Genomic DNA, 24,855 nt, shown 5'->3' with positions numbered 1-24,855 from the left:
CTTATATTTCACTGAGTCGTGGCTGAACGCAATATGGATAAAAGGGGTTTACACTGCATTGCCAAGATAGAACAGCTGCCTTCCATAAGAAAAGGGGTACACTATTTACCTAGAGAGTTTTCATCTCTATTTTCTGTAGCTGTCTATTTACCACCACAAACCGCTGCTGGCACCAAGTCTGTTTACAAAGCTCTCTCTCACCCTCCATTTGGCAAATCTGATGATAATTCTATCCTCCTGATTCCTGCTTACAAGAAAAAACAAAAGCAGGAAGCACCAGTGACTTGGTCAATAAAGAAGTGGTCAGATGATGCAGATGCTAACCTACAGGACTGTTTTGCTAGCACAGACTGTAATATGTTCTGGGATTCTTCTGATGGCATTGAGGAGTACACCACATCAGTCACGGGCTTCTTCAATAAGATGATCGATGAGGTCGTCCCCACAGTGACCGTATGTACATACCCCAACCAGAAGCCATGGTTAACAGGCAGCATCCGCACTGAGCTAAAGGCTAGAGCTGCCGCTTTCAAGGAGTGGGACTCTAACCCGGACAGTTATAAGAAATCCTGCTATGCCCTCAGACGAACCATCAAACAGGCAAAGCGTCAATACAGGACTAAAATTGAATCATACTACACCGGCTCCAACGCTCGTCAGATGTGGCAGGGCTTGCAAACTATTACAGACTACAAAAGGAAGCACAGCTACGAGCTGCCCAGTGACACGAGCCTATCAGACAAGCTAAATTACCTCTGTGCTCGCTTCGAGGCAAACAACACTGAAACATGCATGAGAGCATCAGCGGTTCCGGACGACTGTCATCACACTCTCCGTAGCTGACGTGAGTAAGACCGTTAAACAGGTCAACATTCACATGGCCCATATCAACACCATTATCCCAGAAACCCTAGACCAACTCCAATTTGCATACCGCCCCAACAAATCCACAGATGATGCAATCTCTATTGCACGCCACACTGCCCTTTCCCACCTGGACAAAATTAACACATACAGTGGGGAGAACAAGATTTCGATACACTGCCGATTTTGCAGGTTTTCCTACTTACAAAGCATGTAGAGGTCTGTAATTATTAACATAGGTACACTTCAACTGTGAGAGATGGAATGTAAAATAAAATTCCAGAAAATCACATTGTATTTTATTTAAGTAATTAATTAGAATTGTATTGCATGACATAAGTATTTGATACATCAGAAAAGCAGAACTTAATATTTGGTACAAAAACCTTTGTTTGCAATTACAGAGATCCTACCTTTCCTGTAGTTCTTGACCAGGTTTGCACACACTGCAGCAGGGATTTTGGCCCACTCCTCCATACAGACCTTCTCCAGACCCTTCAGGTTTCGGGGCTGTTGCTGGGCAATACAGACTTTAAGCTCCCTTCAAAGATTTTCTATTGGGTTCAGGTCTGGAGACTGGCTAGGCCACTCCAGGACCTTGAGATGCTTCTTACGGAGCCACTCCTTAGTTGCCATGGCTGTGTGTTTCGGGTCGTTGTCATGCTGGAAGACCCAATCACGATTCATCTTCAATGCTCTTACTGAGGGAAGGAGGTTGTTGGCCAAGATCTCGCGATACATGGCCCCATCCATCCTCCCCTCAATATGGTGCAGTCGTCCTGGTCCCCTTTGCAGAAAAGCATCCCCAAAGAAGGATGTTTCCACCTCCATGCAACGAGGTTGGGATGGTGTTATTGGGGTTGTACTCATCCTTCTTCTTCCTCCAAACACGGCGAGTGGAGTTTAGACCAAAAAGCTCTACTTTTGTCTCATCAGACCACATAACCTTCTCCCATTCCTCCTCTGGATCATCCAGATGGTCATTGGCAAACTTCAGACGGGCCTGGACATGCGCTGGCTTGAGCAGGGGGACCTTGCGTGCGCTGCAGGACTTTAATCCATGACGGCGTAGTGTGTTACTAATGGTTTTCTTTGAGACTGTGGTCCCAGCTCTCTTCAGGTCATTGACCAGGTCCTGCCGTATAGTTCTGGGCTGATCCCTCACCTTCCTCATGATCATTGATGCCCCACGAGGTGAGATCTTGCATGGAGCCCCAGACCGAGGGTGATTGACCGTCATCTTGAACTTTTTCCATTTTCTAATAATTGCGCCAACAGTTGTTGCCTTCTCACCAAGCTGCTTGCCTATTGTCCTGTAGGCCATTCCAGCCTTGTGCAGGTCTGCAATTTTATCCCTGATGTCCTAACACAGCTCTCTGGTCTTGGCCATTGTGGAGAGGATGTATTCTGTTTTATTGAGTGAGTGGACAGGTGTCTTTTATACAGGTAACGAGTTCAAACAGGTGCAGATTTCAACACCATAGTGCTCTCAATGCTCATCACTCAGCTAAGGACCCTGGGAGTAAACACCTCCCTCTGCAACTGGAATCTGGACTTCCTGATGGTCCTCCCCCAGGTGGTAAGGGTAGGTTTTACAACCCATCTGCCACACTGATCCTCAACACGGGGGCCCCTCAGGGATGCGTGCTCAGTCCCCTCCTGTACTCCTTGTTCACCCATGACTGCATGGCCAGGCACGAGTGCAACACCATCATTAACTTTGCCAACGACACAACAGTGGTAGGCCTGATCACAGTCAATGATGAGACACCCTATATGGAGGAGGTCAGAGACCTGGCCATGTGGTGCCATGATAACAACCTCTCCCTCAACGTGATCAAGACAAAGAAGATGATTGTGGACTACAGGACAAGGCCTTGTAAGTAAGCATTTCACTCTACGGTCTACACATGTTGTATTCGGCGCATCTGACATACCATTCATATACTGTATTTTCATCGCCATATCACATCTGTTATTTATGAAAGAGTGGCATGAGTAACAGAAAATATAGCCTGATGGTATATTATTTTTATGTGGGCCATATAATGTACAGTTAACTGACAAAATAATGGAATGCTTGAGTAAATGAGTGATACAGTTGTGGTTCCTGAGTTATTTAAGCTATCAACATCCCATCATGCTTAGGGTCATGTACAAAATGCTGGGCAAGCCATTATTTTGGCCACTATGGCTATGTCTCCATAGCATGACAATGTCTCCATCCACAAGTGGTCTCTGAATGGTTTGATGAGCATGAAAATGATGAAATCATATGCCATGGCTGTCAGCCACCAGATTTAAACACATATGAAAACTTATGGGAGATTCTGGAGTGGCGCCTGAGACAGCGTTTTCCACCACCATCAACAAAACACCAAATTATGGAATTTCTCGTGGAGGAATGATTTCACATCACTCCAATAGAGTTCCAGACTCTAATATAATCTATGCCAAGGTGCATTGAAGCTGTTCTGGCTCGTGGTGGCCCAACGCCTTATTAATGCCTGGTCAAACTGCTACCCAAATTGTATTTTTGTCACGCCCTGACCATAGTTTACTTTGTATTTTCTATGTTTTGATTGGTCAGGGTGTGATCTGAGTGGGTATTCTATGTTTCATGTCTTGTTTGTCTATTTCTATGTTCAGCCTGATATGGTTCTCAGTCAGAGGCAGGTGTTCGTCATTGTCTCTGATTGGGAACCATATTTAGGTAGCCTGGGTTTCACTGTGTGTTTGTGGGTGATTGTTCCTGTCTATGTGTTTTCACCAGATAGGCTGTTTAGGTTTTCGTTACGTTCATCACGTTCTTTATTTTGTAGTGTTTGTATTGATTCGTGTTTTACGTTTGTTCATTAAAACATGGATCGCAATCTACACGCTGCATTTTGGTCCGACTCTCCTTCTCACGAAGAAAACCGTGACAGAATCACCCACCACAAAAGGACCAAGCAGCGTGTCAACAGGCAGGAGCAGCGCGAGGAGATGCGCAATAAGGATTTCTGGACATGGGAGGAAATCCTCGACGGGAGAGGACCCTGGGCTAAACCAGGGGAGTGTAGCCGCCCAAAGGTGCAGCGGGAGAAGAAACAACAGGAGCAGCCCAAAGAGGAGTGCAGTATGGAGTATACGACTTGGGAGGAGATCGACAGGTGGGCGGCCGACCCAGGGAGAGTGCCGGAGCCCGCCTGGGATTCGATGGAGCAGTGCGCGGAAGGATATAGGAGAATGGAGTTTGCGAAGCAAGCAAGGCGGCGCGGACGGAGGCCCCATAGTCAGCCCAAAAAATTTATTGGGGGGGGGCTCAGGGAGAGTGTGGCAGAGTCAGGAGCCAGACCTGAGCCAACTCTCCCTGTTTATCGTGAGGAGCCAAGGAGAGCAGAACCAGAGCCGGTGTTGGAGGTGAGTGAAACAGAGACTGTGAAGGAGTTAATGGGGAAATTGGAGGAGAGAGAAATGAGGGAGTTGCTGTGTTGGTGCATTTTGCATAGAATTCGCCTGGCGGAACGTGTCAGGGATTTGATGGCACCTGGGTTAGCGCTCCATACTCGTCCTGAGGTCCGTTTTAGTCGGCTGGTGAAGTTGGTTCCAGTCTCACGCATCAGGCCTCCTGTGCCCATCCCTAGCCTTGCACGTCCTGTGCCAGCACTATGCATCAGGCCTACAGTGCGCCTCGCCTGTTCAGCGCAGCCAGAGCCTCTCTCATCTTATGCGCTATCGGAGTCTTCCGCCTGTTCAGCGCAGCTAGAGCCTCTCTCCTCTCCTGCGCTGCCGGAGTCTCCCGCCTGTTCAGCGCAGCCAGAGCCTCTCTTCTCTACTGCGCTATCGGAGTCTCCCGACTGTTCAGCGCAGCCAGAGCCTTTCTACTCTCCTGCGCTGCCGGAGTCTCCCGCCTGTTCAGCGCAGCCAGAGCCTTTCTGCTCTCCTGCGCTGCCGGAATCTCCCGCCTGTTCAGCGCAGCCGGAGCCTCTCTCCTCTCCTGCGCTGTCGGAGTCTCCCGCCTGTTCAGCGCAGCCAGAACTGCCAGTCTGCATGAAGCAGCCCGAGCTGCCAGTCTGCAATGAGCTGCCAGTCTGCAAGGAGCTGCCAGTCTGCAAGGAGCTGTCAATCTGCATGGAGCAGCCTGAGCTGTCCGTCTGCATGGAGCAGCCTGAGCTGTCAGTTTGCAAGGAGCAGCCAGAACTGTCAGTCTACATGAAGCAGCCAGAGCTGCCAGTCTACATGAAGCAGCCAGAGCTGCCAGTCTGCAAGGAGCTGCCAGTCTGCAAGGAGCTGCCAGTCTGCAAGGAGCTGCCAGTCTGCAAGGAGCTGCCAGTCTGCAAGGAGCTGCCAGTCTGCAAGGAGCTGCCAGCCTGCAAGGAGCTGCCAGTCTGCAAGGAGCCGCCAGAGCTGCCTGTCTGCAGGATGCCGCTAAAGCTGCCAGCCTGCAAGGAGCTGCCAGTCTGCAAGGAGCTGCCAGTCTGCAAGGAGCTGCCAGTCTGCAAGGAGCTGCCAGTCTGCAAGGAGCTGCCAGTCTGCAAGGAGCTGCCAGCCTGCAAGGAGCTGCCAGCCTGCAAGGAGCTGCCAGCCTGCAAGGAGCTGCCAGCCTGCAAGGAGCTGTCAGTCTGCATGGAGCAGCCTGAGCTGTCAGTCTGCATGGAGCAGCCTGAGCTGTCAGTCTGCATGGAGCAGCCTGAGCTGTCCGTCTGCATGAAGCAGCCCGAGCTGTCAGTTTGCAAGGAGCAGCCAGAGCTGTCAGTCTACATGAAGCAGCCAGAGCTGCCAGTCTGCAAGGAGCTGCCAGTCTGCAAGGAGCTGCCAGTCTGCAAGGAGCCGCCAGAGCTGCCAGTCAGCATTGAGCAGCCAGTCAGCATGGAGCAGCCAGATCTGCCGGTCGACCAGACTCTTCCAGATCTGCCAGTCGACCAGACTCTTCCAGATCTGCCCGTCGACCAGACTCTTCCAGATCTGCCCGTCGTCCAGACTCTTCCAGATCTGCCCGTCGTCCAGACTCTTCCAGATCTGCCAGTCGTCCAGACTCTTCCAGATCTGCCAGTCGTCCAGACTCTTCCAGATCTGCCAATCGTCCAGACTCTTCCAGATCTGCCAGTCGTCCAGACTCTTCCAGATCTGCCAGTCGACCAGACTCTTCCAGATCTGCCAGTCGACCAGACTCTTCCAGATCTGCCCGTCGTCCAGACTCTTCCAGATCTGCCCGTCGTCCAGACTCTTCCAGATCTGCCAGTCGTCCAGACTCTTCCAGATCTGCCAGTCGACCAGACTTTTCCAGATCTGCCAGTCGACCAGACTCTTCCAGATCTGCCAGTCGACCAGACTCTTCCAGATCTGCCCGTCGTCCAGACTCTTCCAGATCTGCCAGTCGTCCAGACTCTTCCAGATCTGCCAGTCGACCAGACTCTTCCAGATCTGCCAGTCGACCAGACTCTTCCAGATCTGCCAGTCGACCAGACTCTTCCAGATCCGCCAGTCGACCAGATTCTCCCAGATCCGCCAGTCGACCAGATTCTCCCAGATCCGCCAGTCGACCAGATTCTCCCAGATCCGCCAGTCGACCAGATTCTCCCAGATCCGCCAGTCGACCAGATTCTCCCAGATCCGCCAGTCGACCAGATTCTCCCAGATCCGCCAGTCGACCAGATTCTCCCAGATCCGCCAGTCGACCAGATTCTCCCAGATCCGCCAGTCGACCAGATTCTCCCAGATCCGCCAGTCGACCAGATTCTCCCAGATCCGCCAGTCGACCAGATTCTCCCAGATCCGCCAGTCGACCAGATTCTCCCAGATCCGCCAGCCGACCAGGATCTGCTGAAACCGCCAGCCAGCCAGGTTCTGGTAGTTTCTACTACCTGCCTGGGCTTCTTCTCAGTGCTGAGCTTCTTCTCAGTGCTGAGCTTCCTCTCAGTGCTGAGCTACCCATCTGTCCCGAGTTACCTCTGTCCCGAGCTGTCCCTCTGTCCCATGTTATCATTGTGGTGGGTAACCTATTTAGGGACGTTTAGGAGGGGGATTAAAACTGTCATGGAGTGGGGTCCACGTCCAGTGCCAGAGCCGCCACCGCGGACAGATGCCCACCCAGACCCTCCCCTATAGGTTCAGGTTTTGCGGCCGGAGTCCGCACCTTGGGGGGGGGGTACTGTCACGCCCTGACCATAGTTTACTTTGTATTTTCTATGTTTTGATTGGTCAGGGTGTGATCTGAGTGGGTATTCTATGTTTCATGTCTTGTTTGTCTATTTCTATGTTCAGCCTGATATGGTTCTCAGTCAGAGGCAGGTGTTCGTCATTGTCTCTGATTGGGAACCATATTTAGGTAGCCTGGGTTTCACTGTGTGTTTGTGGGTGATTGTTCCTGTCTATGTGTTTTCACCAGATAGGCTGTTTAGGTTTTCGTTACGTTCATCACGTTCTTTATTTTGTAGTGTTTGTATTGATTCGTGTTTTACGTTTGTTCATTAAAACATGGATCGCAATCTACACGCTGCATTTTGGTCCGACTCTCCTTCTCACGAAGAAAACCGTGACAATTTTTTCCTTTTTTCTCTCATTTGTCTGTTGAAACTGAAATTCTGTTGACAGTATACATGTAACCACACCAATCTACACCAAATCCCAATTACGTGATATCACCTGGGACTGGTAGTCAAGTAATGTAACAATTTCATCTGCAAAGATCACTATTGTTGTAAAATAGTCACTTATTTTCTAGTGAGGGTTTGTTACAATCACCCTCAATGCATATAAAAAGCAAAGTGTCTTTGATTCATAACTAGTTCTCGTTTTTTCTGCTGTTTTCATGAACACAGCGAGTCAGGACTGTGTTACAACAAATTTCCAGCGATGCAGAATTAACCTAGGGCTATCATCTCTTTTCTCCATACCAAAGAACCCAAACATGACCCTTCTCACTAAACTGTCTCGATAAAATGTTCTTTTTCAAATTGAGATTATAAATCAAAATCTAACTGAGACCACAGGCTCTTTTATTAATTAGTTTGAAACTGGGAAATGTTTTTTCTATCCTCACCTGATAGGAAAAATATTGTGTTTGAATGAGCTTACTATTGCAAGAAGGTAATCTATCCCCTATCAAACTATTCAGGATCAATGTAGGCAACGTAATGAAAATAATTCAGGCTCCCTCCTCAAAAATAATTTATGAATAAAGTAATGAGACATTGAAGAGGACACAAGCCAAACAGGGAGATGACCGTCAGTAGTCTTGATTATCTCTGAATGCTTTATTATTTATTTTCTCTGTGGCATAACTCAAGAGGTGGATTTTGACAGTGTATTCTATTGGTGGTCTACTCTGCACAATTCGATGAAAGCCAATGAGATGGCTGTTTCCTATACATGTACCAAACAAAGCACTTCTATTAAGGAACACGTAAACTGAGCTTGTTATACACTGGAGGTGGCAAATACCTTCCTCTTCTTGAGCAATGAACTACAGGTAACTGCCAAAATAAAGGAAACTCATAAAATGTCTTAACCTGTTTACGATACTGGTTCCCAATTGGGGATCAACCCTCCCACGTTCAGCTGAAACGGTGGCGCATGGAACGCAAAAATATTCTTAAAAATATTTAACCTCCACACATTAACAAGTCCAATAGCTCAAATGAAAGATAAACACCTTGTTCATCTAGCCAGCAAGTCAGATTTCTAAAATGTTTTACGGCGAAAACATAGCACATATATATGTAAAACCACCACCAGACACAGCTCATTTGAATAGCCAAAACATGCAATCAACAAACGCAGGATTAAAAAATAAATCGCTCACTAACCTTTTGAAAATCTTCATCAGATGACAGTAATATGACATGTTACACAGTACATATTTTTTTTTTCAATAATATGCCATTTATATCCATAAATGTCCATTTACAGTGAGTTCACGTTCAGAAATTACTCAAAAATGCCCGCAGGAAATCTATGTAGCGCGGCAAGATAACGTAAATAGACATCATAAACTTTGACTAAACATACATGTTCTACATATAGTTAGAAAGATACACTGCTTCTTTATGCAACCGCTGTGTTAGATTTATTTTTAACATTACAGAAATCGCACACTATTCCATATGCTGAGACAGCGCTCAGTTCCAAGCTACATTTCCACGTAATGTTGGAGTCAACAGAAACACAGATTTAAGCATAAATATTACCTTACCTTCGATGGTCTTCATTCAGAATGTTCTGGAAGGCTTCATACTTACCCAATACATCGTTTGGTTTCAAGTCTTGCGTCTTTGTATTAGCTACTGCTAATAACATCAGCTGAAATGCACCCAAAAAGTCCTCTGGTCCGGAAAAGTTGCGCATCAAAACTTCAAAATTACATATTATATGTCGACTAAACAGGTCAAACTAAGTGCAGAAGCAAGCTTTATGATGTTTTAGACACGCAAAACAAACTTCAATTCAATCGGCCATCGTCTGCCCTTCTCTTGAGTGCTGGAACAAAGGAATGGCTGGGACCAATTCGCGCCCATACGCACAGCCTATTCTCTCGTGGCACGCACTAATTTCACTCCCATAGGGTCAATTCTCGCGGGATTTGAACGATTCAAAGCTCTACTGAAAGAGGACATCTAAAGAGGACATCTAGCGGAAGAGATAGAAAGTGTCCCCTGGTTGGGAAGGGTGGGGGCCATGACGTCAAAGTTGCTCCAACTTTCATGGCCACAAAAACTAGTTTGGAAGAATGCCTGCCCTGTGAGTTCTGCTATACTTACAGACATAATTCCAACGGTTTTAGAATCTTTAGAGTGTTTTCTATCCAATAATAATTTTTATTTGCATATATTAGCAATTTTTGACAGATTTTTTTTCCAGTTTACTAGGGGTACCCAATCTCTCCAAAGGGGGCGTATGTCTGCCAGCGGAACAGAAACAAGTCAAACGATGTATGGAATCAATCCTTACGATGTTTTTAACATAAAACATCAATAATGTTCCAACCGGAGAATTCTTATGTCTGAAGAAAAGCACTGGACCACTGACTCAAACAGGTCTCATGAGCCCCTCCTTTATAGTAGAATCCTCAAACCAGTTTCTCAGGTTTTTGCCTGCCATATGAGTTCTGTTATACTCACAAACATCATTCAAACAGTTTTAGAAACTTCCGAGTGTTTTCTATCCAATACTACTAATAATATGCATATATTAGCATCTGGGACAGAGTAGGAGTCAGTTCACTCTCGGTACCCTATTCATCCAAAAGTGAAAATGCTGCCCCCTATCCCAAAAAGGTTTTAAGCATGATTAGATTTAACAGCTAGCAACAAAGAAGGGGCCGGAAGCTAGCGGAAAGCCTGACCCTCTGATCTATTGTTATAATGTTATGTATCATATACTGAAATGGGATGGGATTATCATTCTAAATAGAAGCTTATTCAAATGTATGGTCCGTCCAGCAGAAACGACCCCTAGCCCCTACCGCCCCTACCGACCCTGCGACTTGCTTTGTAGGCAGAGGTTGGAGGTTCAAATCTGGCACCAGCTATGAAGCATGATTGTGTTTGATATTGAAGACTATGCTGGTCAGCGTGTCAAGACAACTAGAGAGAGTGGCTGCCACACAAAAGGTTTCTAAAGGGCAGTGGTGATGTGTGGTAGAGAGTGATATGGGGTTGTATAGAAAAAGGACCAGAACTTACAAATGAAGTATTACTCTGATATATGAATGTGTGAATTCCACACAATGAACTGCAGTGGTTACGGACCAGAAAGCTAGGCAAACACAGATGTCTGAAAGCAGTGGTAACGGCCAGGAGGGAGTAGTAAGGGGTGATTTCCACTGACCGTAACATACTCCACTGTCTGTGGAACAGGAAGCTGGGAAAAATATTTTAATTTAGGAAAACATTGTGTATTTTGTTCCCTCGATGACCAATTTCAATTACCTTATCCAGCATGTTTCTTGTATGTCCACTGATGGAGAAAACCAACAAATAGTTTATTTCATGTTTGTACAGCATGCCCCATTTTGCATAGGATTGGGAGCACTACTGGTTGGCTGTTATCATAGCACTCATCCATGTACCCTCTTCCTATCTATTAATCTTTTTATCGCTATCTTGTGCTCAGAAATACTCACACAGGCATAGACACGCAGCACACACACACATGCATACATACACTCACGTGCTAACAGACACACTTAAACTCAATCACACAAAAATGTATGTGAACTTGATTTAGTTTTGCATCAATGACTCATGTCCACACCTGTGTCAAAGCATGACACACTGCCCCTTGATAACTCTGGATGGACTGCAACAGACGCAAGTTATGGCGTATTTCAGTCTCTCAATCCCTTGATCAAAGACCCATATGACCCATTAAAACTGAACACAATTGTGCTCCGCCGCTGTATCAAAGAGAGCTGTATGGCCTAGAGTAGAGGTGCATGTGTCACTGTGTCTGGGAGGCAGAAAGGGGCACCATCCACTCATAATGGATGTTCTTCAGGAATAATGAGAAGGAAGTAATGCTGCGCCATTATGCTTTCAAAGACACATTTTAAATATCAATCATCCTTTCTTAAATTTTCAGTTACAATGTTTTGGCACAGACTTTCTCATTCTATAAATGAACAAAACCAAAAAAAGACCTGCCTATGAATTCACAACATTTCCGAAGGGGCCATTTCCTTACGAGACTATAGGTCAAAATTAAGTTGTCAGTTAAGAACCACTTTATTTACACCAATAGTATGTGGACACACCTTCAAATTTGTGGATTTGGCTATTTAAGCCACAATCGTTGCTGAGATGTGTATAAAATCGAGCACACAGCCATACAATCTATATAGACTAACATTGGCAGTAGAATGACCCAAACTGGAGAGCTCAGTGACTTTCAATGTGGCACCGTCTTAGGATGCCACCTTTCCAACAAGACAGCTGCCCCGGTCAACTGTAAATGCTGTATTTGTGAGGTGGAAACGTCTAGGAGCAACAACGGCTCAGACGCGAAGTGGTAGACCACATAAGCTCACAGAAGGGGACTACCGAGTGCTGAAGCACTCACTACCAAGTTCCAAACTGCCTCTTGAAGCAACGTCAGCACAAGAACTGTTCGTCATCAGTTTCATGAAATGGGTTTCCATGGCAGAGCAGCCGCACACAACCCTAAGATCACCATGTGCAATGCCAAGCGTTGGCTGGAGTGGTGTAAAGCATGTCGTCATTGGACTCTGGAGCAGTGAAAACACGTTCTCTGGATTGATGAATCAGCTTCATCATCTGGCAGTCCGACGGACGAATCTGGGTTTGGCGGATGCCAGGAGAATGCTACCTGCCCGAATGCATAGTGTAAACAATAAAGTTTGGTGATGGAGGAATAGTGGTCTGGAGCTGTTTTTCATGGTTCGGGCTAGGACCCTTAGTTCCAGTGAAGGAAAATCTTAACCCTACAGCATCTAGATGATTCTGTGCTTCTAACTTTGTGGCAACAGTTTGGGGAAGGCTCTTTCCTGTTTCAGCATGACAAGCGAGGTCCATACAGAAATGGTTTGTCGAGATTAGTGTGGAAGAACTTTGCTGGCCTGCACAGAGCCCTGACCTCAACCCCATCAAACACCTTTGGGATGAATTGGAACACCGACTGCTATCCAGGCCTAATCGCCCAACATCACTGCCCGACCTCACTAATAATCTTGTTCCGCAGCAATGTTCCAGCATCTAGTTGAAGCCTTCCTAGAAGAGTGGAGACTGTTATAGCAGCAAAGGGGGACCAACTACGTATAAATGTCCATCATTTTGGAATTAGATTTTTGACGAGCAGATATCCACATACTTTTGGTCATGTAGTGTATGTAATCTGCTACATTGTATTGACTTCAGGTGAGCTTGGACACTTTTTCTGTACTTTGATCCTGGTACTTAAATGAGGAAGTCAAAATTGGAAGCCCCGAAATCACGGTTGGGCAGGCAACTTTCTAATCAGGGTTGGGTAGGCTACTTTCTCTGTTACAGTAACTGGTTACCTGTCCAAAATTTTAAACAGTAACATAACTTTTGGATTATGCAAACTCAATACCCTTCACAAACATCCCTTCTGAATGTAAAATTAATAATCTAGTTTTTATAAAGTATATGTAATCTGATTACAATATTTTAACTGTTAACATAACTAATATTACAGCGATTGTTTTCCGTAATCAGATTACATGTTAGTGATTACATGTAATCAGTTACTCCCCAACCCTTCCCGAAATCCATAGCCAAGTGTGGAGGTGATGATAGCCAAGTGTGGAGGTGATGGATTTGCTGTCACTATGCAATTTGAGCTTCAGCACAGTGCTGTGAAATATGATTATAGGATCTTAGCAAGGCTGCTGAACTCATTTTTAGACTGTGGCTTTAAATCACTTTCCAGCACTGGTGTACTGAAAACCCCCTCTTCCTGAGAAGTCTGTCTGCCATGCCGGATGTTAAAAGTGTTTTAAAAATTGTAAAAGTACAGTAGCAAATGTACGATTGAGTTGAGATCTACTTGGGATGGTCACTAATTTCATGTGTTTGTTGTAAACCTTTTCTTATTGATTCATTTGATCCTACTTGTAGCAACATCTGAGAAGCCTGTCCTGATTACAGTTTGAGAGGTGCTCCCTCTTGTGTTACAAACTCTCATGAAGATGATCCGTGATCAAGTCAATTCCAGCTATTTCAGTACATGGCTGGAATGAAACCCAATTCGATTTTAAACTGAAATTACATGTATTTACTAAATTGTCTGAAATCCAAATTAAATGGACCCAACATGAAAAGTTATTATTGTCGTGTTCTGTATGGAAGAATTTGTACTCATGTCTAAAATCAGTCACTCGACCTAAACTTTGATTAGTTGATTGAATGACCTAACCTTTCTGGGTATGTTGGTATCTCCTTGTTGTGTTCCAGGTGACTGGCTGGCTACTGTACCATCACACTCCTCCCATTCCTGAGGAAACCCTCTTCACGACCACACTCCTCCTCTCTTCACCTCCACTCCCAGTATGGAACCCAACAAAGTCCAGCCAGAGGGCGGCCTCAATGTCACCCTCACCATCCGCCTCCTCATGCACGGCAAAGTAAGTAATCTCTAGTCTTCATACATCTGTGGTTAAGGAAGAGAAACCTAGATAGTAGTTGATATATGTCTGAATTACAGTAGCTCACCCAGAACATGGAATCATGAAATAAAGAGAACGTTTTACTTTCATCTCATCAGACCGTTTCTGCAAAACCAAACACTGACAAAACAAAATAAATTAAACAGCCAACATCATGCGGGCGTTGGAGATGGGGTGTGTGCTAGTGGATCTGTGCAGGTGTGATGTAGTGGATGTTTGTATGATCTTTTCATAAATTCAAATACAAAATAGTAATCTCCTACACTATAATGTTATCTCACAACCAAACAGATGCTAGATGGGAATGTGATTCGAATGATTGTTGTTGTTAATAATTAGCAAGCTGGCTGCCGGTGACTCAGCTGCTATCCTTCTGGGTGATGCTGAGTGCATTTGACCATGGAGGAGAGATGAGAGAGTATTAGCCCTCAAAGCCATCACTGCCCGGCTTCCCTAGTTGTACTGCGACCAGACCAAGATGATAGAGAGTGATTGCATGCATATTTTAGTTTGGCAACAGTTAGATTGGGTAGCTGTTCGACCTTTGCAAGTACATTGCAATTGTCACTTGGGCTCTTTGCTCGTGAATATGAAGTGATGCCTCGAAAAGCTGTGGTAACACTTTATATTAAGGTTCCTTAATAACCCATTTATAAACAGGTTATAAAGTGTACTTACCATATATTAATCATTGTTCTTACATTTGTAAATGTCAATAAACAATATGTTGAGTCATTTACGCATTTATCAACACTATTTTAAATGATGTATTATTGATAAAATAAATCATAAGGTGTTTGATAAATTCAAATGTTCACATACACAATGTGTATGTTCACAATGTGTCAATTATTAATAATGTACTGATAAACCAGCTATTTAAAAGGAGTTATTGTCAACTCTTTTGATTATTTATAAGGCATTTGTTAATGGTTGATTAATATTTTGACAGAGCATTTATTTACATATTTTTAAATGTATTTATAATATTTCATGAATGGGATATTTATTAATTGGTAATGAGTGCATTTGTAAATGTGCTTACTTGCACACCTCATTTGATGATTAACGTAAATCCTTATAAACCATTGACTAATTATTAATCAACTACTTTGCAGCCACTAATCTGCACTATACACACTGATTATGCCAAACAAACCCGTAACCCGTAAGGACCGACGCTGGAGTCGAGAAGCAGGTACGGGGAGTTGACATTTAATTAAGAATAGACAGAGAACAAGACAGGAGCAGCGTCAGCACACGGGTATACATCGACAAATGACAATGAATGCAGCAGCAGGGAACAGAGGTGGGGAACTGACAAATATAGGGGAGGTAATGAACAGGTGATTGAGTCCAGGTGAGTCCAATAATACGCTGATGCACATGACGGGGAAAGGCAGGTGTGCGTACTGATGGTGGCAGGAGTACGTAATGCTGGGAGCCTGGCGCGCGAGGGAAAGCGGGAACAGGTGTGGTAGAACCCCCCCTCAGAACAGCCTGGTGGGCCGTTCTTGATACACACGGGAAACTGTTGAGCGTGAAAAACCCAGGGGCGTTGCAGTTCTTGACACAAACCGGTGCATCTGACACCTACTACCATACCCTGTTCGAAGGCACTTTAATATTTTTTCTTGCGCTTTCACACTGAATGGCACACATTCACAATCCATGTCTCAATTGTCTCAATGCTTAAACATCCTTGTGTAACCTGTCTCCTCCCCTTCATCTACACTGATTGAAGTGGATTGACATCATTGAGGGATCATAGCTTTCACCTGGATTCACCTGGTCAGTCTGTGTCATGGAAAGAGCAGGTGTTCTTAATGTTTTGTATACTCACTATACTCACTTCACTTGAAGTTCAGTCCTATGCCAATATGTTTTCGCCACGGTGACGGACAAGGGATATTGCTTGAAAATGTACCCCAATCTAGGTATGGAAGGTGTCGCTGTACTCCTAACTTCCCCATTATCCAATCTGCAAAATCGAGAAAATTGAAATACCGCAAATGTTTTATTAAACTACCTTTTTTTAAGCATGCTAGGCTAGCGTGGAGCATTAGGTAATGTCTACTAATGTGGCCAGCTTTTGGGGAGGAGCAAGTCATATATAAATGCTCAGAAAGTATATGTATAGTGCACTCTTTAGATTATATGGTTTATAAGTGGTTTATAAGGATCTACATTAATCATCAACTGAGGTATTAGTAAGTGCATGTATTCACATTTATAAATGACATAGACAAACAAGAAAAAGCAAATCCACTAGGTGGCACTTCCCGTGGCCACTGATTTTAATGCAGGGCAACTGAAATCAGTTTTACCAAATGTTTATTAGCTCATTTTTACCAGCATGTCATTCCTACTTACAAGCAAATACTCAAACAGGAAGTACCAGTGACAAGCTCAATACGAAAGTGATCTTATGAAGCGGATGCTAAACTACAGGACAGTTTCACTTGTACAGACTGGAATATGTTGCAGGATTCATCCAATAACATTGAGTAGTTTACCACCTCAGCCACCAGCTTCATTAATAAGTGCATCGGTGATGTCGTCCCCACAATGACTGTACATACATATTCCAGCGAGAAGCTATGGATTACAGACAACATCCGCACTGAGCTAAAGGCTAGAGCTGCAGCTTTCAAGGAGTGGGACACTAATCTGGATGCTTATAAGAAATCCCGCTACGACCTCATTGGATGTGGCAAGGCTGGCAAACTATCACGGATTACAAAGGGGAACCCAGTCGCGAGCTGCCCAGTGAGTCAGATGAGCTATACTAAACGAAAATATGAACTCAACATGCAACAATTTCAAAGACTTTACTGAGTTACAGTTAAAATAAGGAAATAATTCAATTTAAATAAATGTATTAGGCTCTAATCTATGGTTTTCACATTACTGGGATTACAGACATGCATCTGTTGGTCACAGTAACCTTAAAAATAAGGTAGGGGCATGGATCAGATAACCAATCAGTATCTGGTGTGACCACCATTTGCCTCATGTAGTGAGACACATCTTCTTCTCATAGAGTTGATCAGGCTGTTGATTGTGGCCTCTGGAATTTTGTCCCGGTCCTCTTCAATGGCTGTGCAAAGTTGCTGGATACTAGTGGGAACTGGAACGCACTTCCAGGAATTGTGTACAGATCCTTGCGACATGAGGTGATGTTACCAGATGAATGGCACAACAATGGGCCTAAGGATGTTGTCACGGTATCTCTGTGCATCCAAATTGCCATTGATAAAATGCAATTGTGTTTGTTGACCATAGTTTATGCCTGCCCATACCATAACCCCACCGCCATCATGGGGCACTCTGTTCACAAAGTTGACTTCAGCAAAACACTCGCCTCACCATACATGCTGTTGGCCATCTGTGCAGTACAGTTGGAACCGGGACTAATCCGTGAAAAGCACACTTCTGCAGTGTGCCAGTGACCATTGAAGGTCAGCATTTGCCCACAGAAGTCGTTTAGGATGACGAACAGCAGTCAGATCAAGACCCTGGTGAGGACATTGAGCATGCAGATGAGATGAGCTTCCCTGAGACGGTTTCTGACCATTTTAGCAGAAATTTGTCAGTTGTGCAAACCCACAGTTTCATCAGCTGTCCGGGTGGCTGGTCTCAGACGATCCCGCAGGTAATGAAACCGGATGTGGAGGTCCTGGGCTGGTGTGGTTACATGTCGTCTGCGGGTGTGAGGCCGGTTGGAAATACAGACAAATTCTCTAAAACAAAGTTGGCTCATTGAACATTGGACATTGAACATTAAATTCTCTGACAACAGCTCTGGTGGACTTTCCTGCAGTCAGCATGCCAATTGCATGCTCCCTCAAAACATGAAACATCTGTGGCATTGTGTTGTATGACAAAACTGCACATTTTAGTGTGGCCTTTTATTGTCCCTTTAAAATCATCATGCTGTTTATTCAGCTTCTTGAAATGCCACACCTGTCAAGTGGATGGATTATCATGGCAAAGGAGAAATGCTCACTAACAAGGATGTAAACAAATTTGTGAGAAATATGCTATTTGTGCATATGGAATATTTCTGGGTTATTTCATTTCAGCTTATGAAAAATGGGACTAACATTTTACATGTTGCGTTTATATTTTTGTTCAGTATAAATGCCTTCTATGCTCGCTTTGAAGCAAGAAACATTGAACCATGCATGAGAGCACCAGCAGTTCCAGACGACTCTGTAAACTCGCTCCCCATAGCCAATGTGAGTAAAACCTTTAAACAGGATAACATTCAGAAGGCCGCATTACCAGGGTGCATTACTAGGAATTATCAGGACGCGTACTCGGAGCATGCTCTGACCAGCTGGCAGGTGCCCTTCACTTTTTCACATTTTCAACCTCTCCCTGACCCAGTCTATAATACCTACAGTACATGTTTCAATCAGACCACCATAGTCCCTGTGCCCAAGAACGGCATGGTAACCTGTCTAAATGACTATCACTCATATCTGCACTCACATTTGCAGCCATGAAGTGCTTTGAAAGGCTGGTCATGGCTCACATCAACACCATCATCCAAGACACTCTGGTCCAACTGCAATTTGCATACTGCCCCAACAGGTCCACAGATGACACCATCTCTTTTGTACTCCACAATGCCACCTCACACCTTGAGAAGAGGAACACCTATATGACAATGCTGTTCATTGACTACAGCTCAGCATTTAACACCATAGTGCTCTCCAAGCTTATCACCAAGCTCAGGACCCTGGGACTGAACACCTCCCTCTGCAACTGGATCCTGGACTTCCTAATTGCCCATCCCAGGTGGTGAGGGACGGCAACAATACATCCACCACGCTGACTCTCAACACAGGGGCCCCTCAGGGGTGCGTGCTTATGCCCCTTCTATACTCCCTGTTCACCCACAACTTTGTGGCCGCGCACAACTCCCACACCATCATTAAGTTTGCTGATGACATGACGGTGGTAGGCCTGATCACAGACGACGATGAGACTGCCTATAGAGAGGAGGTCAGTGACCTGGCAGTGTGGTGCCAGAACAACAACCTATCCCTCAAATGTCAGGAATAGAAAGAAGCTGATCGTGGACTACAGGAAACGGGAGCCTAGCATATCCCCATCCCCATCGACAGGGCTGTAGTGGAGCGAGTAGAGCGCTTCAAGTTCCTCAGTGTCCACATCACTAAGGAATTAACACACACCAACACAGTCATGAAGAAGGCACGACAACACCCCCCCCCCCCCCCCTCAGGAGACTAAAAAGATTTTGCATAGACCATTCAGCTGCACCGTTAAGAGCATCATGACTGGCTGCATCACAGCTTGGTATGGCAACTGCTTGGCATCCGACCCCAAGACGCTACAGAGGGTACCAATACATAACTGGGGCAGCACTCGCTGCCATTCAGGACCTCTATTTCAGGTGGTGTCAGAGGAAGGCCCTAAAAATTATGTAACTAACAGGACTTTTTAACCAAAAAGCTACCCAGACTATCTGCATTGACTCTCTTTGGACTTAGTCTTTGGACTAACTCCTTTGAATCATTGTTATCTATCCTGTTGCCTCGTCACTTTACCCCTACCTATATCTACATTTCTACCTCAATTAGGTCTGAACCCTGCACTAACGACTTGGTCCTGCTAGCCCGTGTACATAGCCCAGTTATCCTTACTCGTTATGTATTTTTTAATTGTGTTATTCTCTAGGCATTGTTGGGAAGGGCCCATAAGAAAATATTCCCCTGTTAGTCTTGACCTGTTGTTTACGAAGTATGTGACAAATCAAAATGTATTTCATTTGACTCATTAACAATTAATAAATATCTCATCAATGATATATATAAATACATTTATACATATTTAAAGAAATGGTGAGTCAAACCATGAGTAAAAATTAGGTGGACTTTTCCACCTAGAGACATGGTGTTGAAAGGATTAATCAGCCATTACCAAATGCCTAAAAATAAACTTATGAGTTAACAATAATAATTTTTTTATACCACAGCGTTGTTGAATACTCATTTCTCATTGTCTAGAATGGCATTATAGAATGGACATTACAGCTGGATAACGGGACAGTAGGAAAAGATATAGGGATAACTTGCAATCATGACATAATAAGCGCCTACACATGCAGACCATATTTGCTACAAACGTATAGAAAGCTAAACAAATAACTACACAAACTTAATTTCAATGAGTTGTAAACGCAGGTCCGACGAGGAAAAAACATAGCTAGCTAGCTAGCTAGCTAGCATTGATTTGTTTTTGCAGAGACATATTTTTGGGGTGCATCTAATGACCTAGTATCGTCAGTGATGAGCATGAATTTCTCTAGTAACCTTCACGGCTAACCCCAAAGATGTCAAATCCTCCAACATGTTTTTAGTTAGACCAGCTGTTTTCAGCAACGGATATTTTTGAATTTGGTCATCATATTGGCAGCTTTGCAAGAAGAAAAAATGTATCTCGCTTCTAGCCTAGTATTTGATATGCTATGCGATCTCCTCATAATTAACAGTCAGTGTTGACGAGTGTCCTGACGAGAAAGCAAACTTTGATAGCTATGCCAGGCAAAATCTGCATTATCAGCTCATTGGTGTGGATGTATACAAATGAATGTCAATAGAAAACAACTGCTTAATTGTTATTCTGGCTGCAGAGGTCATGACTGTGTTAGCTGTAGCTAGATGGCTAACTAGCAAGCAAGGGATAAGATCATTGCCAGCAATAATGGCAATGTAACATACAGTAAATAACAAAAGAGTGGGTCGTGTCCATAAATATCGAAGTTATCGAACAAATGTCTGGGTCACGTCTCTATCAACCAAAAGATGAGAAAGTATGAATTCACATGCAGTACCAGTCAATAGTTTGGACAAACCTACTCATTCCATGGTTTTTCTTTATTTTGACTCTTTTCTACATTGTAGAATAATAGTGAAGACATCAAAACTATGAAATAGCACAAATGGAAAAAAGTGTGAAAAATATCAAAATATATTTACATTTTGTGATTCTTCAAAATAGCCACCCTTTGCCTTGATGACAGCTTTGCACACGCTTGGCATTCTCTCAACCAGCTTCGTGAGGTAGTCACATGGAATGCCATCATTACTTTAAGACATGAAGTTCAGTCAGTACTGAAGATCTCAAGAACTTTCTACAAGTGCAGTCACAAAAACCATAAAGATCTATGATGAAACTGGCTCTCACGAGGACTGCCAGAGGAAAGGAAGAACCAGAGTTACATCTGCTGCAGAGGATAAGTTCATTAGATTTAACTGCACCTCAGCTTGCAGCCCCAAAAAATGCAGTGTTCAAGTAACAGACAGATCTCAACATCAACTGTTTAGAGGAGACTGCATTTATCAGGCCTTCACAGTCAAATTGCTGCAAAGAAACCACTACTAAAGACCCCAATAAGAACAAGAGACTTGCTTGGGCCAAGGGACACAAGCAGTGGACATTAGACAGGTGGAAATCTGTCCTTTGGTCTGATGATTCCAAATTTTAGATTTTCAGTTCCAACCCCTCCGTGTCTTTGTGAGATGCAGAGTAGGTGAATGGATGATCTTAGCATTTGTGGTTCCCACCGTGAAGCATGGAGGAGGAGGTGTGATGGTTTGGGGGTGCTTTTCTGGTGACACTGTCAGTGATTTATTCAAAATTCAAGGCACACATAACCAGTATAACTATCACAGTATTCTACAGCGATACGCCATCCCATCTGGTTTGTGCTTAGTGGGACTATCATTTGTTTTTTAACAGGACAATGAAGCAAATCACACCACCAGGCTGTGTAATGGCTACTTGACCAAGGAGAGTGATGGGTTGCTGCTTCTGATGACCTGTCCTCCACAATCACACAACCTGAACCCAGTTGAGATGGTTTGGGATGAGTTGGATCACAGAGTAAAGGAAAATCAGCCAACAACTGTTCAACACTAAAGTTGAAGTCAGAAGTTTAAATACACTATGTTGGAGTCATTAAAACTAGTTGTTCAACCACTCCACAAATTTCTTGTTAATTAACAAACTACAGTTTTAGCAAGTCAGTTAGGACATCTACTTTGTGCATGACACAAGTAAGTTTTCCAACAATAGTTTACAGACAGATTATTTCACTATAATTCACTGTATCACAATTCCAGTGGGTCAGAAGTTTACATACACTAAATTGACTGTGCCTTTAAACAGCTTGGAAATGATTATTATATCAGAAAATGATGTCATGGCTTTAGAAGCTAATGATAGGCTAATTGACATAATTTGAGTCAATTGGAGGTGTACCTGTGGATGTATTTTAAGGCCTACCTTCAAAGTCAGTGCATCTTTGCTTGACATCATGGGAAAATCAAAAGAAATCTGCAAAGAATTAAAAAGAAATGTAGACCTCCACTAGTCTGGTTCATCCTTGGGAGAAATTTCCAAACGCCTGAAAGTACCACATTCATCTGTACAAACCATAGTACGCAAGTATAAACACAATGGGACCACGCAGCCGTCATACCACTCAGGAAGGAGACACATTCTGTCTCCTAGATATGAACTTACGAAAAGTGCAAAAATTTGGTGCGAAAAGTGCAAATCAATCCCAGAACAACAGCAAAGGAGTTCCCAAAGGAGTTTGTGCAAAGATGCTAGAGGAAACAGGTACAAAAGTTCTATATCCACAGTAAAACAAGTCTTATATCAACATAACCTGAAAGGCCGCTCAGCACACGCTGAGGATGAATGGGCCACAATTCATGCAACTTATTGTGGGAAGCTTGTGGAAGGCTACCCAAAATGTTTGACCCAAGTTAAACAATTTAAAGACAATGCTACCAAATACTAATTGAGTGTATGTAAACTTCTGACCCACTGGGAATGTGATGAAAAAAATAAGGCTGAAATACATCATTCTCTCTACTATTATTCTGACATTTCACATTCTTAAATAAAGTGGTTATCCTAACTGACATATGACAGGGAATTTTTACTGAGATCAAATGTCAGGAATTGTGAAAAACCGAGTTTAAATGTATTTGGCTAAGGTGTATGTAAACTTCCAACTTCAACTGTATGTGGGAACTCCTTCAAAACAGTTGGAAAAGCATTCCTCATGAAGCTGGTTGAGAGAATGCCAAGAGTGTGCAAAGCTGTCATCAAGGCGAAGGGTGGCTTCTCTGAATAATCTCAAATATAAAATATATTTTTGGGGTCACTAAATAATTCCACACGTTTCTTCATAGTTTTCGTGTTCGTTATTTTACAATGTAGAAATAGCAAAAATAAAGAAACCCGTTTGAATGAGTAGGTGTGTCCAAACTTTTGACTGGTACTATATATAAATGAAAAAAATCTATGAGAAAATGTCATTTCTACAGGTAAATGTGTGCTTCGAATTGTTTTCTTTGGCAACTGTGGTATAAGCAGGATAAACAGCTTAAACAAACGCAAAGGAATAAACTTTGCTGTTATTCAGCTGCGGAGGTTGTGACAGTGTAGCCGTAGCTAGTTGGCTAGCTAGCAGCAAGCAAGGAATAAGAATGTTGCCACTGAGCATGGCAACGGAGAAAAGAACCAACGGCTGTGTCGCGTCTGTAAATATCGAACTAATCAAACGAACAACTGGGTCTCTAGCAACCAGAAGATGAGAAAGTATGAATTATAAAAAAAAGATACAAATGTTAACATCAACGGGAAAAAAGTATTTATACCGGTAAATGTGTGCTTTCATATTGTTTTCTTTGGCAACTGTGATATAAGTTAGATAAACGCCTCCGATCTGTACATGACCTTGGAATAATTAACTCTGCAAAGGGACTTGACTCCACCTCATCCCGCTGCATCGTCCATTACTTTCAAGGTAATCTACAGAATGTCAGCATTTATCCCTTACATACAGTTGAAGTCGGAAGTTTACATACACCTTAGCCAAATACATTTAAACTCACAATTCCTGACATTTAATCCCAGTAAAAATTCCCTGTCTAACGCTCGGCGAAATGGGTAGACCAAGGCGTAGCTTGATTTGGGTTCATCATATTTTATTTAAATGTAAACCAGCAACAAAACAATAAAGAGAAACAAACAAACGAACGTACAGCCTTGTAGGGCTCAAAAGCAACAATATATAAACAAGATCCCACAAACAACAGTAGGGAAAAGTTTACCTAAATATGATCCCTGTCACGGGCGTTGTAAGAAGTGGACAAAAGTGAAGCGTGGTGAGCGTACATATTCCTTTTATATGCCAGCAGCATTCCACCCTGCATACCACTGCTGGCTTGCTTCTGAAGCTAAGCAGGGTTGGTCCTGGTCAGTCCCTGGATGCGAGACCAGATGCTGCTGGAAGTGGTGTTGGAGGGCCAGTAGGAGGCACTCTTTCCTCTGGCCTAAAAAAATATCAGTCAACTTACCTGGTAAAATAACGGATAAATAAAAATAAATAAAAGGAAACGACCGTGAAGCGTAACTTCGGCTATAATGCCTCTAATAAAGTCAACTACCCACAAATACAACAGGGAAAAAAGGCTGCCTAAGTATGATTCCCAATCAGAGACAACGATAGACAGCTATCCCTGATTGAGAACCATACCCGGCCAAAACATAGAAGCACAAAAACCTAGAAAACAAAACATAGAATGCCCAACCAAATCACACCCTGAACAAACCAAAATAGAGACATAAAAAGGCTCTCTCAGGTCAGGGCGTGACAGTACCACCCCATCCCCCAAAGGTGGGACTCCGGCCGCAAAACCTGAACCTTTAGGGGAGGGTCCGGGTGGGCATCTATCCGTGGTGGCGGCTCTGGTGCGGGACGTAGACCCCGATCCACCTCTGGCTCACCCCGCTTTGGTGGCGCCTCTGGTGTG

At 43.9% G+C, this 24,855-nt stretch overlaps 1 protein-coding gene across 11 annotated transcripts in view; it reads left to right on the top strand.

Annotated features, from left to right (window-relative positions):
- The window catches only part of pcbp3 (poly(rC) binding protein 3), a 175,814-nt gene that overhangs the window by 90,217 nt on the left and 60,742 nt on the right, over positions 1 to 24,855 (top strand). For 6 of the 11 annotated variants that reach the window (XR_016490477.1, XR_016490478.1, XR_016490476.1 and 3 more), the window contains exon 5: positions 13,779 to 13,948. Coding sequence is in view for 4 of the 11 variants with exons in the window: in XM_036958556.2 (XP_036814451.1) it covers positions 13,874 to 13,948 (75 nt within the window). In the remaining 7 variants the exon portion in view is untranslated. Of the gene's footprint in view, positions 1 to 13,778; positions 13,949 to 21,763; positions 21,908 to 24,855 lie in introns of all 11 variants that reach the window. The other 5 variants (XR_016490473.1, XR_016490474.1, XR_016490472.1 and 2 more) reach the window with 1 other exon arrangement.

The sequence above is a fragment of the Oncorhynchus mykiss genome, chromosome 22, assembly GCF_057628025.1.
Source record: "Oncorhynchus mykiss isolate SJ-2025 chromosome 22, ASM5762802v1, whole genome shotgun sequence".
NCBI lineage: Eukaryota > Metazoa > Chordata > Actinopteri > Salmoniformes > Salmonidae > Oncorhynchus > Oncorhynchus mykiss.
Note: the sequence above shows the minus strand (reverse complement) of the source record. Positions and strands in the feature narration are given on the sequence as shown.